At 38.9% G+C, this 16,977-nt stretch overlaps 1 protein-coding gene across 1 annotated transcript; it reads left to right on the forward strand.

The window, feature by feature from the left end:
- Nucleotides 1-102: 102 nt before the first annotated feature.
- p2rx5 (purinergic receptor P2X, ligand-gated ion channel, 5) lies at nucleotides 103-16,882 on the forward strand. The gene is made up of 12 exons (XM_012855491.3): nucleotides 103-328; nucleotides 920-1,070; nucleotides 2,352-2,423; nucleotides 2,495-2,570; nucleotides 6,713-6,797; nucleotides 6,943-7,023; nucleotides 11,169-11,310; nucleotides 13,372-13,505; nucleotides 13,604-13,697; nucleotides 15,081-15,146; nucleotides 15,517-15,605; nucleotides 15,691-16,882. The coding sequence occupies exons 1-12, from the start codon at nucleotides 198-200 to the stop codon at nucleotides 15,959-15,961; spliced, it is 1,392 nt and encodes a 463-aa protein (XP_012710945.2). The 5' UTR covers nucleotides 103-197; the 3' UTR covers nucleotides 15,962-16,882.
- Nucleotides 16,883-16,977: the final 95 nt, after the last annotated feature.

Genomic DNA, 16,977 nt, shown 5'->3' on the forward strand with positions numbered 1-16,977 from the left:
TTGGATTTTCGTTATCCTTATCTTAATTACAAGAAAGGGCGGTGTTGTAATATTGCAGTCGGCGAATCTCTATAAGCAACGAGTGACAGAAACTACTCTCCGTGTCGCCAGTCAAGCGACCCAGCTGCAGCAGATCAGCGAGGACAGAGGCTGGGAGCTGGGAGCTGGGCTCATTCGGCTCTGGCGTGGCGCGACAAATGGCTGGCTGGGGGGGCTTCTTCTTTTCTCTCCTCAACTACAAGACGGAGAAATATGTCATCGCCGAAAACAGGAAAATCGGGATATTGTTTCGCCTCTATCAGCTGGCCGTGCTCGGATACATAATCGGGTGAGAGCTGACGCTTATTAAGTAAAGATGCAGAGAGTGCACGAAAAAGTTAAAAATAGGACGGGACAATTTGAAATAGCTGGCGGCGTTAAAGTAGCAAATGATAATTGCCTTTCACTTTAGTAGTACAAGCCTGGCTCATTCAGGATTGGTAATTTGCAAAATCGGTATCTATTCATTATGCCGTGGCTTAGATGCTTTCTAATATCTAATAAATATATATATTTTATAAAAGTCAATTTAAAATAAACGTTGTCCTAAACTGTGAGATTGCACCCCCCGAGGAATGACTTTGGCTGTTGTAAACTGGCTGGCCTAATGGCATGCACGTCTCAGGTTCATGCACTGTTCGTATTGCGGTGCAACTCCTGGGACATGCATCTGCATAGACAAATCCTTTCCAACCGGCTGCACCATGACTCTACTGCATGGAGTCAGCAGCAGCAGCCTGTTGTTTCTTTTAATCTGTCTCATGCTGATGGCCACTGTACCCTGTTAACGTTGGAGAACAACATTGCATTATTGAGCATATAAACATCAGCGCTTGCAGAAACTGTCCTAAAACAGCGAGTGATGAAGATGATGTTCCAGGTGGGTGTTTGTGGCGAAGAAAGGGTACCAGGAGAGAGAGGATGCCATCCAGACTTCGGTCTTCACCAAGCTTAAAGGTGTCTCTCTGACCAACACCTCGGAGACGGGACCTTACCTGTGGAGTCCAGAGGATTATGTGATACCTCAGAGTGTGAGTTTGTCTACCTTGTAACGTTTTCCTCGCCCTTGAACCTTTTCACATCTCAGCCACAAACTTCAGTGTGTTTCAGTGAGACTTTACATTACAGACCAAAGCAAAATGGGGAAAATTACCGAATCAATACTTTGTACATTCACCTTTTAATGCCATTGCAGCTGCAAGTGTTGTTTGGCGGGTATAGCTCCACCTGCTTTGTACATATGGACTGACATTTTTACCCTTTCTCCTTTGCAAAATAGCTCAGGCTCAATCAAATTACACCAGAGAGTCCATGAACATCCATTTTGGAATCTTGCCAAAGATATTTTAATGGGTCTAGGTATGGACTTTGACTAGGTCTTTCTACCACATGAATATGATTTGGTGTAAACAAGGGATGCGTCGCTCAGTCCTCGAGAGCTACTCTCCTGCAATTTATAAAACCCAGGAAACGTATAGGTTTTTTTTTGTTAAAAGGGTACAAAACACTGAAATGTGTTTACCCTATAAAATGTTTTTATTTCAATTGTTTTATATAATAAACTTCTTCAAAAAGGTTCCCATTACCTAGATGTCTAAATGGAATACTACTATCCAACAACTTTTAGCTGCATCTCTTCCACTAGAAATCTCTTTACGTGGCTTGTTGCAAACTTTGTATGTGGTTTGTTATGGTATTCCTTTAACAGTGGGTTACTTCTTGCCACTTTTCCATAAAAGCCAGCTTTTATACTTGTCGTCACAACATATTTTCCCACTTGGGCTGCAACTCCTACAGAGTTACCATGCAAATATTGCTTGCCTTTGGCCGACCTGTCAGTTTGCACGTATGGCATTACCTTGGTAGGTTTGCAGGTATGCCATACTCTTTACATTTTTAGTCAATGGACTAAAAACAGAAAGAATTTTATATAGGTGCATCAGAGTAAAGGGGGCCGAATAAAAATGCAGGCAACACTTTTGATTTATTTGTAAAAAAAAAAAAAAAAAAAAAAAAAAGAAAGTAGAAACCCAGGTCATTTACTTTCTACTTTGCAGTGAGGCACTAATGTACAGCAGGTTGGTTTGTCATATAAAGTCCCAATTAAATACATTGACATTAATGTTTGTAACTTAAATGAATACTTTTTTAAGATGCTGTCTCTCTGTCTACCTCCAAACTCTTAATGAAAAGTGTCTTTTTGCCATGTAATATTACCCTCAACGTCTGTCTACACAGATTGAACAGTATTGAACTTCCTCTAATGTGTTTAACCTTTTACTTCTGTCTCCTGAACTTACTGAATCCTGCAGGGCGAGCAGGTGTTTTTTGTAGTGACAAATTACATTGAGACCCCAAATCAGAGGCTGGGCTTCTGCGCCGAGGCAAGTAACTATGCAGAGATTATTTTTGTATACAGTTTTTATTCTAAAAGCCTTCGCTTCTCCTCTCACAGAGTGTCAAGGTACCAGATGGACAGTGTCAAAGTGATGATGACTGCCCTGAAGGGGAAAGCGTTATAGCTGGGAACGGTGAGAATCGTTCATCGGAAAGTTTCTTTGTAACTGTAAATCTGAAAAGATGTCAAAACGTCATCATTCTAACAACAGTGACTTTTACTTAAATAGGTAATAGATTAATTTAAGACAAACTACCTTCTAAACACTGCTCAGTATTCATTAATGGATGGTATAGTAAACACGGGTGCTTAAACAATTTGAAGCCAGTATGAAGGTACTGCATGTATACAAAATGACATCTCTAGTGCTTCAGATATTTTGTTGTAAATTGCAGAAGAAAAACGTAAAACAGCTGCACATCAACTTTCTCAGGTGTTACGCCCTTATTGCTTCAAACTACAATGAAAGAGTTAAAGGTGTTTTGTGTTTTGAGTGTGGAGTTTTTACAATTGTTTTAACATCAACTGTATTGCATTACATTTTCCAATACTTCAGTGTACAATAGAAGCAAATTAAAGGCACAGGTTAAATGCAATATTGAAAATTATCCCAAATTACTACAAATAATGAGCTAAATTCATCTAGTAAGGCTCTAGAAAGCACCAAGTGATAATTTAGGTGATACGTGGGTGGTTGGTTCACTGAATGTTTAAATAGTTTTTACCCACTTTTTAATTTCTGATATTACTATTCAAGTATGTGTTAGGAACTTTAGTTGTTTGAAATGAAATAAATCTTTATTTGTTATTGCAATAGTACATTCCAACAAAAGTTGTCTTGTGCATTTAACCATCCCTTTTTGGGAGCAGTGGGCAGCTTTATAGCACCCAGGGAGCATTCTGCGGCTAAGGGTCTTGCTCAGGGACCCTTACTGGGGGTCTGTGGGGTTCGAACTGGGTTCTCGCAGCCTTCTCAGAATGCAAGTGTGCTGCTCTAACCACTATGCCTACCCTCCCCGTGGATCTATAGAGGATCTATAAATTGAAATTAAGATGTTTTCTACATTAATATATCAAAATGGTGATAAGAGTGCACCAGTGACGCAGGGTAGCGCACATGACCCATGTATGGAGGCCTTAGTCATTGACGTTGCTGTTCTAGGTTTGACTCCAGTCCGTGAATCTACACCACATGTCTACCCCCCACCCCCCCCCTCTCTCTCATCCCCATTCCTGTTAGACAACTTTCAATAATAAAGGCCACCTATGTCACTAAAACAATGATAAAAAATGTTTTTTTTTTTTAGAAAATGGTGACACAAAAATTTTTTGGTTGAAAAATGGTGAATTTAATTTATGCTCTGAATTCAAAAGTTCAAAGAAACAAATAAAATTGAGGATCAACTGATGTTGGAAAGTCTGAGGTCCCTAACTGTATTTAGTTAGCATCACAACGACTAGCAAATCCCACTTGTTTTGCAGCTTTTCACTAAAACAGCTGTGATGATTTTCTGAGATCCTATTTCCACCTTCCAAGTCAAGAAATGTTGCGTCATAATAGTGTATGTGCTGCATACTGGGCAGAGGTGTCAAGTAACTAAGTACAAAATTGTTACCTTACTTAAGTAGAAATTTTGGAGTCATTCTTTTTTTAGCCTACTTTTTACTTCTAATCCTTACATTTTCATGCAATTATCTGTACTTTTTACTTCCTGTATCTTGAACAAAATATCAGTACTTCTATCTTATGTTAGCTTGTTCTTGTTCTGGCTTGTCGCTCAAAACCAAAACCAAAATTCAGATAAATGGCGCTACCCGATGTGATTTGGATTGTGGTTGGAGGCAGTACTGCACCACGTTGTTTGCCAAACGCCCAGCAAAAACATAACAAACCTTAGAAGAAGAACATTGCATTTTTAGGATTATTTGTTATTTTCCTTTTTTTTTTTTGATTAACCACTTGGATTAATCATTCATTTTGACAACATTGTCTAATGTATACAGATAACCATACAAGGATGATTTTTATAATCAGAATCAGAAATACTTTAATAATCCCAGAGGGAAATTGCTGTTTCAGTACAATTGCCATGAGACGATTTACTGAGGCCGTGCTGCCAAGGAACCGCTTTATGGCGCTGCCATTACTCTGTGATCAGAGTAAGAGGGTAATGCACTCATTTCATGTCTAGTTTTCTTATCTTACATCTGTTGCCCTCATCAATTCGTGTAGACACTTGGATGTTTGTTTACATTCCAATATCAAGTAAAGGTTATGTATAATATTTCTCTGAAGTTTAACTTTTTGCACCAATACTTCTAGGCAACCAGATGTCAGAATTTTTGCCCCATAAAACTGATGTTGATGCTCAGTATTGCAACTATATGGACCTACTTCTGCTTTAATACTTTAAGTAGTTTTATCTCTGGTACATTTATACTTTTACTTGAGTAATATGTTTCAATTGATACTTCTACTTCTGCACAAGTATTTTAAACCCTAGTATCTATACATTTTGAGTAATAGATGTCAATACTTTTGACACCGCTGATACTGGGACCTTGGGACTTTGTGTAAAAGATATCTGAATATCTCTACTTAAAATGGGTGTTGCTTGGGGTGTGTTAGGATTTACAATTTAAAAAACAAAATTATGGATTATCTGTTTGGTACTGTCTTAACAGTATGAACAGTATTCTTAACATAATGAGATGGCGATATTCAATTTAGGTCTTTACTAAATTTAGCTAAAGCCTTAAGTGTTTTCAGACATTTTCTTTGATGTCTTGAAAATGTTTGTTTTGTCTGTCATTCTCTGGGTGGTTGGATTTTGTTTTTTTTTCTATTAATAATCTATCATCGTCGAGTTTTAAGGCTACAATCTCTCCAGAAATCAGACTATATGTAGATGATACATTGCTCTATTTGCACAACCTAAATTGTTTCTCTTTGAAACAATTCTCCTGATTTTGAAAGTACATTGTACATTTGGAAATGTGATCTTAACAAAATATAGAAATTTTATAACAGGGTTTCCATGCAGTCTTGAAAAGTATTTAACTTATTTTTATAATTTTAAAAATGGTTGGAGATGGAAAAATAACTGAATGTGAAAACATTTTAGATTTTTTTTTTTTAATCTAAATCTTTTTTAGAGGTTTTTTTTTCTCCCATTTTCTAAAGAAAGTCTTCCACTACACAATCCAATACAGTAGATTTTATATTGATTTAATTTAAAATGATACGTGTTTATCTTTGGTTTGCCACATTACAACTTATTTTAACATTTTAGCCTTCAGTATTTTGAGTTTTTGACTTACTGACTGAATGCAAACTCTTTCAAAAAACATTTGAGGGACCTTTTGATAACCTTTATGATAACTTTAAATTGTATGATTAACTTTAGATTCAGGTTGAATTGGACTTTTGGTCCTTAAATTGGGTCTCTAATGGCAAACAAAGAACTAAAGAACCACTATATTTTAGTGTTTTTTTTTTATTCTAAACCAAATAAAATAATCTTAGTTTATTTTAAAGACAGTGCATTTAGTCTTTATTTTACAAGTGCAAGAGTTATATATTTTGAAATGGAGCTGAGCAAAACTTATGTTCTATCATTATATGAGGAATCTACAGATAAGAGCTGAGTTCCCTTTAAGGAGTTTCAAGGATAACAATGTTTTTATCGAAATAAGAATTTTATATAAACTAAAGAAGTTTAGAAGTGTGAGTCTTGAAAAGGAATTTTGTACTTAAAATGTGTAGGAACCCTTATAAAATACAGCAACAAATGAACAAATAAGAATGTCGGAAAAACTACTTATAATACACGTACATTTCTTCAACTGTATTTTGGACTTAAATATTATGAATAGTTTAATTTTTATGAGCAAATACAAAACGTTTGTGGATAAAAATGTAACACATTGTTGTCCTTGTTTTTACTGTATAGTAGTTAAAATGGAAATTTCCCATTGAAGGCCACTTTGGGTTAATGGATGAGCATTTTTTTTAAAAAAAACAATCACCAATGCATATTTCCAGTTAAATCTGCCACATGACGAATTATTACTAAATAAACTTACTAATAAGTTACTAAGCTGAGACTCGTGACCTTTCGCCCTTTTAGCTAATAGCTAATGTTTAGTTTGACATTTCTTTGTGATTATTGAAATGCGAATATAGGAGAATTCTTTCCTTCTTATTTTCAATTAACTTTTAATTAAAAAATGATTTCCTCTATTGAGATTAAGTAAGCAATGCTGTCTCTTTAGGAATAAAGACGGGCTTTTGCTTGAACAGCACGGGGACCTGTGAGATCCACGCTTGGTGTCCTGTTGAATACAGCAAGAGACCAATGTGAGAATCCTCATCCCACCTTCTGTTTTAACACTCACTTATATCACTCAGAAATACACCTGATGTTTTATTTCTAATGCAGCCTCTTCTCTTTATTTCTGCTGTCCTAAAAAAAATTTTTTTTCCTATTTTTTTTTTTTAACAGGGAGCCCTTACTGGGTGAAGCAGAAAACTTCACCATCTACATAAAGAACTTCATCAGGTTCCCCAAGTTTAAATTCTCAAAGTAAGTAGCTATAAGTGGCCCCTTCGCTGCTGTGCTAGTGGTTTTTAAATCATCGCAGCATAGAGTGAGAAGGGGGCTATACATATTTCAATGGCTGCCTTAAATAGCTTTAGCTTGCAGAGTCCTCTATTTATACCAGCCTGTGCGTTGCTCTCAGCGAGACAGTGAAACAGTCATCTGAGACGTCCTTGACAGCGGCCCTTGGTGTGGACAGGTGTCAGATCAGATGGGGTTTGCCCGAAGAGCTGGACCGGTGCCCTGGTTGCTGTTTGCTGTCCATGTCCTGCAGGAGAGCAGAGCGGCGTTGAAGGCTGTGCCTAATTCATCAGTCAGGATCTCTATCTGATTACACAAAAACATCCTCATGCTTGTTCATTACCCGTGATATACCGAGACATTATGGGAATATAAGAGAAATTTGATGCCACTTGATGATTGCCACTAAAAATGGCTGGCAGTGGCAACACTACACCCTGGACAGTGAGAGGCATTCAGTTACACTGGGAATCCTGTAAACCGCTGCATGCGTAGGCATTCAGGTTACAACAGGTCTTAAATAAGAAATATGACAAGTTCTCCGCTTTTAAAAGGGTTTGCAGTCAAACTGTCGAGGTCGGAAGACTTTGAGATTCTTCCTCGCATAGAAGCCGCGTTCAGTCAGTTGTTCACATAAATCTGCTTGCAGCTATTGTTCACCTTTTAGCAACATGCCCACACATTAAGTCTCCAGCAGATGATCTCTTCCCTGCAGCATTGTGAACAAGGGAAATGTTTTATCAAAAAAGAAGAAACTGTTTTAAATAAAAAAATGTAATCAACATTAATATCCAAAAGAATAGCTTGTTTTGGGGATCCTCCTAATCCTTATTTAAATGAATACAGACTAAACATAGCCTCTCCTGTGGCCTTATTTTTATTTATTTTTTAGATACCTTCAAGTTAGAGATTTTACATAAAAAAAATACATTTGCTTCTGGTTCCACATTATCTCAGTAGAGAAATTACTGCTCAAGTGTCCAGTTAAGAAGGTGGTTACCAGTTTTTATAATGTGCTGATTCAGTTCCAGTTGTAGCACAAATATGACAAACAGAACTGGGTGTTGCTATTGAGGAGGAGAAGTGGGGTGTTATTTGGAACCAAGCAAAATGAATATCTGTTTGTAGTTGTGCCAGGTTGTTACAGTTTAAACGTATTCACAGATTCCTAATATCTCCTAGCAAAAGACATAAAATCAACCTTCAACCCTCCCCCAATTGTCAAAAGTAGATCGGCGTTGGTGGGTACGGTTATTGTTTGGTCCTTTCCTAAAACTGGCTGGACATGAGCGATTATACAGTGGCTTGTGAAGGTATTCACAACCCTTGAATTTTTCTACATTTTGTCACATTAGAACCACGAACATCAATATAGTTTAGTGGAATCTTATGTGAAAGACCAACACAAAATGGGATATAATTGTGAAGTAGAAATAAAAGTATACATGATTTAAAATAATTTTTACAAATAAACTGAAATGTGTGGTGTACAAAAGTATTCAGCCCCCTCTTCTCTGAGTGCAACTAATTGGCTTGAGAAGTTGCCTGATGATTGCATTAAGGCTGAATAGAGTCTACCTGTATATAAAGTAATCTCAGTACAAATACACGGAAATGGAAAGCTGATGGGACAACTGTAAACCCACCAAGACAAGGCCGTCCACCTAAACGTACTGACAGAACAAGGAGAGCGCTGATCAGAGATGCAGCCAGGAGGCCCATGGTGGCTCTGGATGAACTGCAGAGATCCACAGCTCAGGTGAAGCTGTCAGGGGAATCTGTCCACAGGACGACTATTAGTCTCTCACTGCACAAATGCGGTCTTATGCAATTTGCCAGAAGCCATGTTGGCGATACAGCAAACACGTAGAAGAAGGTGCTTTGGTCAGATGAAACCCAAATTAAATTTTTTGGCCCAAATGCAAAACTCTATGTGTGGCAGAGAACTAACACTGGACATCACTCTGAACACATCATCCCCAGTGTAAAATAAGGTGGAGGCAGCATCATGCTCTGGGTTAGGGTGTTGCTCTTCAGCAAGGACAGGGAAGATAGTCAGAGTTGATGGGAAGATGGATGGAGCCAGACACAGGGCGATCTTTGAAGAAAGACTTGAGACTGGAGCGGAGGTTCACCTTCCAGCAGGACAACAACCCTAAACATAAAGCCAGGGCTACAGTGGAATAGCCTCGTGAGACCATCCTGATCTCGCGAGCTTTCAAGGTTTCACTCGCAGATCAGTCTGGCTACTCTCCGTTAAAGAAAATTTGGAGCCGTTCACCAAACGAACGTCCAATCAGCGTTGGCTTTGAGGCGGGTTGAGGTGTGACGCAACGAGAAGATCGACAGTTCAGTCTTAACAACATGGCGGCTTCAGCCGATGAAACTAGCGTTAGCGTGGCTATCGAGCAAGTTTTATCGGAATTACAGAGTATTTCTTTGCTGACCTAACGAGCCTTTACCTGCAGCAGCAAGAGTAGCTTGGCTTGTGGTTGTGTTTTCGTCGTCGCTCTGTTACGAGCGACGACAAATCTGATTGGTTCATTTGGCCCATCTATCACCAACATAGGCCAATCAGCTAACCAGTATTTTCGCCCCTTCCCAAAATTACTTCAACGGGAGGTTTCCAGATGGATATGCGGAGCAAATCTATCTGGCGGAGTCAGGTAAACAGTGGAATGGTGTTAAAGCAAAACATATTGATGTGTTAGAATGGCCCAGTCAAAGTCCAGACCTAAACCACTGAGCTATATAATACACTGGAGTGCTGATTTTGCCGAAAAACTGAAGTCACTGGCCGCCATCTTGCTACTCCCTACTCTCACAGAATCCCACAGGATTTGTTTGCAACAACAAGCAGTTTTCTGGCTGAGTGAAAGCGTTTCACAGGTAATTCTAGTCAGTGGATGTACTAACACTATCAAATACTAGGAAATAAGGTGCTGAAATATTTTACATGTTATTCATATTAAATATATATATATATATATATATATATATATATATATATATATATATATATATATATATGTATGTGTATGTATTTATAAATGTTAAACATATATATTTAAATGAATAAAATGCAAAATATTTCAGCACATGACTTTCTCAGTACTTGTTTTTTTTTTTTAGAACATAACATAAAACTATATGGCATTTGACATTTTAAAAGTTTTAAGCCCCCCCTGAACATGAGAAAATCCTCGTTATTCGATGCTGTAGCGCACATATGGGGGGAAATAGGGAGTACCAATATGGCGGCTGGTGGCTTCAAAGCGACTCGTTCAAACAGACGGTGATTAGCACTCCAGTGTATTATATAGCACAGTGATCTAAACCCAATCCAGAATCTGTGACATCTGAAAGCTGCCGTTCACAAACACTCTCCATCTAACCTGACTGACATGTTTGCACGTTCTTCTTTGTAAACAGCTCAAGCTCAGTCGCTAGATGAGCAAAGCTGCTAGAGACGTACCCTAAAAGACTTGCAGCTGTAATTGCAGCAAAACGTGGTTCCACAAAGGATTGACTCAGGGGGGCTGAATACTTTTGCACAATGCCGTTTTCAGTTTTTTATTTGTAAATCCTTTTTAAATAAATCATGTTTAATTTTCTTTCTAATTCACAATTGTGTAGCACTTTGTGTTGGTCTTTCACATAAAATTTCAATTAAATATATTTGTACTGTATTTGGAGTCGCCTTGAACTTTAATCCTGTCTCGTTTCTCTTAGGACGCGGGGGCAGTGAAATCAGTTTTGGTTCTGGCAGACTTTATGATAACCTCAGCTATGCTGCATGAACTTATCATGGAGACTTTTCTTTTGGAATATTTAACCTGCTGTTTTCACTCAACAAAAGGACGATTCTTAGGCATTGGTGCTCCTTATTACCACTTCACAAACCCTTCTGTTGCATCTATATTAAACAACATTGTTATAGACTAACCATAAACACTTTCTTATTTGTTGCATCATATGTCCTAACTAATGTACAGATCAATGTTGTTGAGCCTTGTTCTTGTATCCATTGCTTCAATTTGTTCACAAAGACAACACAAATATATAGGGGAAAAGAAGAATTGGGCATGTTTGCTTTCTTTCCCTCTTAGGTCCAATGTCCTTGAAACATCTGATGCGAACTACCTTAAGGGATGCTTCTACGATAAAGTGCACCATCCCTACTGCCCCATCTTCCGCCTCGGAGAGCTGGTCGGCAGAACTGGACATGACTTCCATGAAATGGCTGCTAAGGTAGAGAGAAGCGGTCGGTTTTAAAATGATTTTCCCACGGCATTCATAAAAATCTGCTTGTATTTAATGTAACAAACTTATACAAGTAATCGGATTTGCTTCTCGTAATGAAGGGCTTTTTGTTGAAAGAAAGGAAGAAAAGTGCATGCCTCAGTATTTTGTCTGTGCTACACACTGACAGGTGGTCGGACTGAGTGGGGATGGGGGGGGGGTTATCTATAGAGAAATTAAAGTCGTGAACCACTTAAATAAATACTCTGTGAACTTGAAGAAAATCTATAATTTTAACTTATTTAAAGTACACCTTCTGTGTGTTTTTAGAAAGAAAAGTTAAATAACAAATTACAGATGGGCTTTCATAAGTAAACAATATGTAATAATTATTTTAAAATCTCTGGAACGAAATTATGACTATTTTGTATGTGAAAATTAACCTGTAACAATAATACTGGAGTCATACTGGAGAAACAAACACAAAACACAAATAATCTGCAAACAAGTATTTTTTTTTTTTATTGTCCATAGAATAATCCAAATAAAAACCCGCAGTCTCACAAAAACACCCATTCAACAAACAAAAACATGTACGCTCTGATCTTTAGTTTATTTTTTTTCGCCATCCTCCTGCCTATCCAAGAGTTTTTGGTTACCAGATTAGCAAGTCTTTACAAGAAGTGCCTCTGAAATTTTATTGCGCACGCAGAATCGCCATCAGAGACAGGAAGCTGGTTCCTGTCCTTGGTCCACTGGTTCTGCACCGCTGAGAAAACCCTCTCAATATTTGCACTTTGTGAGAGAAGTGCACAGACAAACTGCAACCTTCAGTAAAATCTGAGTAACCTTTTTCAGTCCTTCTCAGAATATTTTGGCCCGCCTCTGTTTTATATGCCAGCTTTGCACACGGTGCAGTCCACCACCGATTTATCCTGACCGGGAGGGTATGAGGGATATTTCTTTTGGAGTAGTTTCCTTAAAGGTACATCTGTGTGACATGTTGTAAACATCGGTACCAGCGATGCTGTTCTCTCTATGAGTGGAGAAGAACCAACCACATGGCAGCCATGTTTTCACAAAATTTTCCCATTATAGCACTTGTCCTTGGCCTTCTTTTAGGTCTCACATATTTCATTAAATTGAAAGTAAAGTTGGTCAGTGAACATGTTGATCGTTGGTGCATTCAACGTGATTTTTTTTTTCAGAGCATAAGCTGCTAATGACTAATCAGAGCTGTGTCAGGAAGATTGAGGAAAACCTTGATGTTACCTCTGCCTCCTATCCTGTCTGGTCCATTTGCTTCTCTAATTTTCTGGAAATGGTCCCAACCTCAGTCAAGCATCTCGTGTTCATATGTGACCTATGGCTGTTCATATTCACATATACTCTCCTTTCAATGATGTTACCTCTTTATAAGGGTTCTAATCACAGACAGAACAGCGTTCATTGAGATCCATGTTCCTTACCAGCCACAGACCTCTAAAATCATGACATGGATGTATCGGTTGTAAACGAGGCTGAAAGATGTACTAGCGGAGAAACTTTTGGTGCATCAACTGCACAAATATTTCTAAAATTAGAGCAGTTTAATTTGATGCACTAAATTGGTTAAAAAACTCCCCTTTACCTCTGACACCTCGAAATATAGTTAACTTGATAGATCCTAAATAAGTGGAAAGGGTGTTGGAGGCAGAACAGCGAAGAAACATTTCATACAGAGATGAATATAAACATGCACTCTTTAGCTTTTTTAAGAGATCTTTTTGAAGTAAGCAATGTATGAAAATGAGGGTAAACTGTATCTGTTCACAATACTGCAGGTCGTTTTTCTAAGTTTACTCTAGGTTAACATGGTAACCAAATGATCAGTAAATTGTTGAGATTATTATATAGTAAACATTGTGTGCGTGCGTGCATTCGGGGGTCTCCACATCCAGGTTCTTGGGGTCCTCAGGCATTAACCTTGACCTTCTTAATCTGATGCTGCTTGATTTGACATCGTTCAATAGGTATGTTGTTTTGTTTTCAGAATACATATTGCTTCACCTCACTCTGCGTGTTTGTCAGGGCGGCTCTGTTGGTATTCTCATCGAGTGGAACTGCGACCTGGATAAGGACTCCTCGGAGTGTAATCCACAGTACAGCTTCACCCGTTTGGACATGGACTCGAACAACTCTGTTAACTCGGGTTACAACTTTAGGTGTGCCCTTTAAATCGTCTCTACTTCTTTCCTTTCCTCCCTTTTTACATAGATCATTTCCCTAAGCTGTTTTTTTTTTTTTTTTTTCTCTCGTGCAGATTTGCAAGGTACTACAAAGATCCAGGTGGTCAAACGTATCGCACACTGTACAAAGTTTACGGGATTCGATTTGACATCATGATCAATGGACAGGTAAAGTAGCAACATGAGCAACTCCTAAGGAAACTACAGTGGGCAAAAGAAGTATTGTATAACACGTCATTGTTTTTCTCAGTTAAAATGTTTCTAATGACATTCACGTCTCAAACGTTGGGAACAACCCTAGAAATCCACTCGTATAAAGAAATCCAAACCAAATAGTTCATACACTTGTATGTGAGGAAGCGAAATGGTACATGGAGTAAAAGTACAGTATGGCACCTATGAAGAGAGCTTCGGGAAGACCTGAAAGTAGCAGGTCCAGTTTTACTCATGAAAATAATAAAGGAATGCACTCAGCCACATAATCACTGTACAAGACTCCACTGCTGAAGAAAAAGCTTGTTGAAGCCTGTTCAAGGTTTTAGACAAACCAGTGAAATATTGGGAGAATATAGTCTGGTCAGATGAAGCCAGGGCTGAACTCTGGATGTCACTGCATCCTTGTTTGGCGTAAGAGTGGTTCAGGGGTCTCATTTATAAAACCTTGCGTGGAATCCATACTAAAAGTGTACGTCCGTCAAGAAAAAGAAGAAAAAAAAAAGACTGGTTTATAAAACCAGCATGCAATTTTCCTTTATAGATCACAGCTGTACCTCCAGCAGTGCCAAAGCATCTACTGAGCAGCATTACACACGAGTGTATTTGACTGTTTACAGCAATTAAAGTGATTGCCACACACCCTGTCACAATAATCTGTTGATCTGTGGAACACGTCACCCTAGGAGAGAAATGTGATGATAGAAAACCCAGATAAAATGTTCTGCGGACTTTAAGATTTAAAATGGCTTATGGGCATTTTTTTAATTTATTTTTTAAATGTCTCATTTGCATACTTAAGTGTCACCAGCACATGAGTGAATAACACTGGGGTTTTGAACACTTATGATTAAGTCGATCTATGATTCAAGTCTGATATGGAGTGAAATTGAATGTCTGAGAAGGAATCCTTATGTAGTTTGGCTGCAATTCACCACACTACCATCTGCATTGCCAATTTTCCCGTCTCCAAATTGAACATGCACATGGGTCAGCGTTGCCACGAGGACCGCACATTTTGCCCATCAAGTTTTTATTTTCATAGATCCCTACTTTTGCCTGGAAAGTGACGTACGCACGTTTCAGGTCCCATTTTGTCCCAAGCTTTAGAAATGAGACATTATCCCTATGATACCATGTCTAAAATGAAGTTTGCAGGTAGTGACATCATGCTGGCAGTTGTCTTATATGATACTGGCTGACTTTGTATAATTGAAGATAAGAAATTCCTGTATTGTCCTTCAATGGGGAAATTGCCAGTGGCAAATACAGAGTTACACGGTTTAAATAAATAAAAATACTAGCTAATCTAATGAATGTATTGTTGCTGTTTTGCAGGCTGGGAAATTCAACATCGTTCCCACGATAATTGCGATCGGCTCGGGTGTCGCTCTGATGGGTGTGGTAAGTGATTCATTAAATCATGCAACTGTTGGGCCAGTGGACGCAGTGCGTTACAAACTCATTCATACACCTTCAGTTTTTGCCAAATTTGTTCCATTACAGCTACATACTTCAGTGGTTTTCATTAGAGTTTATGTGATCAACTAAACACAATGTAATGGATAATGATAAAGGGGAAGGAAAATTACCTGATTTACTGTCTCAAACTACATCGAGGTCTGGTCTGTGGGGACCAAATGTGAAGAGGTCCAAGCGATATAGTTTAGACGTGTTGGGGTCATCAGAACACGATTTGATCGTTGGTGAGGAAAGAAAATGGCCACTGACCTCCTGCAGCTCTTGACCTTTATGTCTTTTGTCTGTCTTGCAGGGCGCGTTCGTATGCGATATGATTCTACTATACATGATGAACACAAGCTCCTTCTACCGAGAGAGGAAATTTGAAATAATCAACTTCAAGTAAGACTCCCTGACACATGTTTTTTTTTTTTTTTTTTTTTTTTCCTGCCCTCTCTGATGCTTGTCACCTCCCATGCTTTCCCAGAAAAGAGAGAAGCAAACAGAAGGACGGGAAAGCAGGCAACCAAGACAAGAGATCCAGAAAACCTGGTGCGGCTGAAGACGCAGCCAACTCCATCAAAAAGCCGGAGGAAATCGAACTCGCGGTGGAGACCTCTCCTCCGGAGGAGGGCGATGCGACTGTGAAGAAACGGGGTCCCACCATACCACGCAACACAGGCCAGCGATACTCTGGCATCCTGTCTCAAAAAGGCGCGCATTCAAAGCAGCACATCACTTTCTCCTCACACAACTAGGTCTGCGAGCGGCTGAAGACTAACGGCCTGCAGAAGTCTCTGTTACGCTGGAGGAGGCGCATGATGTCTGCTGCTGGTCCCGGCACCGGTTGGGCTGACTGAAGATCTGATGCAGTCCCCATGAGGGTCCGGGGCAGCGATGGATGCAGGAAGGCGGCTGTCCGGTTTATTGATAATTCTGCTTAATTCCTGAGTTACAATGGAATCGTAAATGGAGAAATTTCAGTTCACTGCATCTTAACACTGATTTAAAAAAAAAAACATTAATACTTTTGAGTTAGTTTGACTGTTTATCAGACTTTAATGGCCGACGATAAACCCCCAGATATGGATGTAAGACACAGGATGCCTGGCAGCCAAATTACCAGCACTCAACAGTTCTGTGGGTGTTTATTGGGGTCTCCACAATGCTGGGTTGAAGTATCATGCAGCCGTCCTGTATGAGGAGCATACTCTTTAGTTTATTTTGCTAACTCGAAATAAGAGCCCCCGTCAAAGGGTGAGTGCTGATGAAGATTGTCAGATCTGCTTGTAAACCATGGTTCAACTTTCAATGTCAACACTTCCTCTGGTGTGGGTTCCTTAACAGCTCCTTGAAAACGATTCATTTAAGTGGATTTCTGGTCTCACGGCAGCCAAATATGATTTTCTTCTAGGTACTGAACTTTTCATTTATTAGAGTAAAATGATCATCCTTGTAGATATTTCTAAGTTCCCTTAAAACAAACAAAACAAAAAGCCATTTGAATAAAATGTGAAAACTCTTGGAACGGGTTAAGTTAGTAAGTCAGGGTAGAATGACATTATTTGTATGGTGTGTCATAAAGATGAACCCGGAAACGAAACGGCTGGGTTTGTCAGCTGGACTCTTTATTTTGTGAAAGGCATTTCTGTCAACCGTTAAAACAATGCTGCTTCTTTTCCGGTCGTTATTTCCTTTCTAGCCAGTGGCCACAAAGTATTTGATCATGTAAATAGTCTGAGCAGTCTGTGTGCCACCAGTCTGCTGTGTCTCA

This window comes from Fundulus heteroclitus, chromosome 11 (genome assembly GCF_011125445.2).
Source record: "Fundulus heteroclitus isolate FHET01 chromosome 11, MU-UCD_Fhet_4.1, whole genome shotgun sequence".
Taxonomy (NCBI): Eukaryota; Metazoa; Chordata; class Actinopteri; order Cyprinodontiformes; family Fundulidae; genus Fundulus; species Fundulus heteroclitus.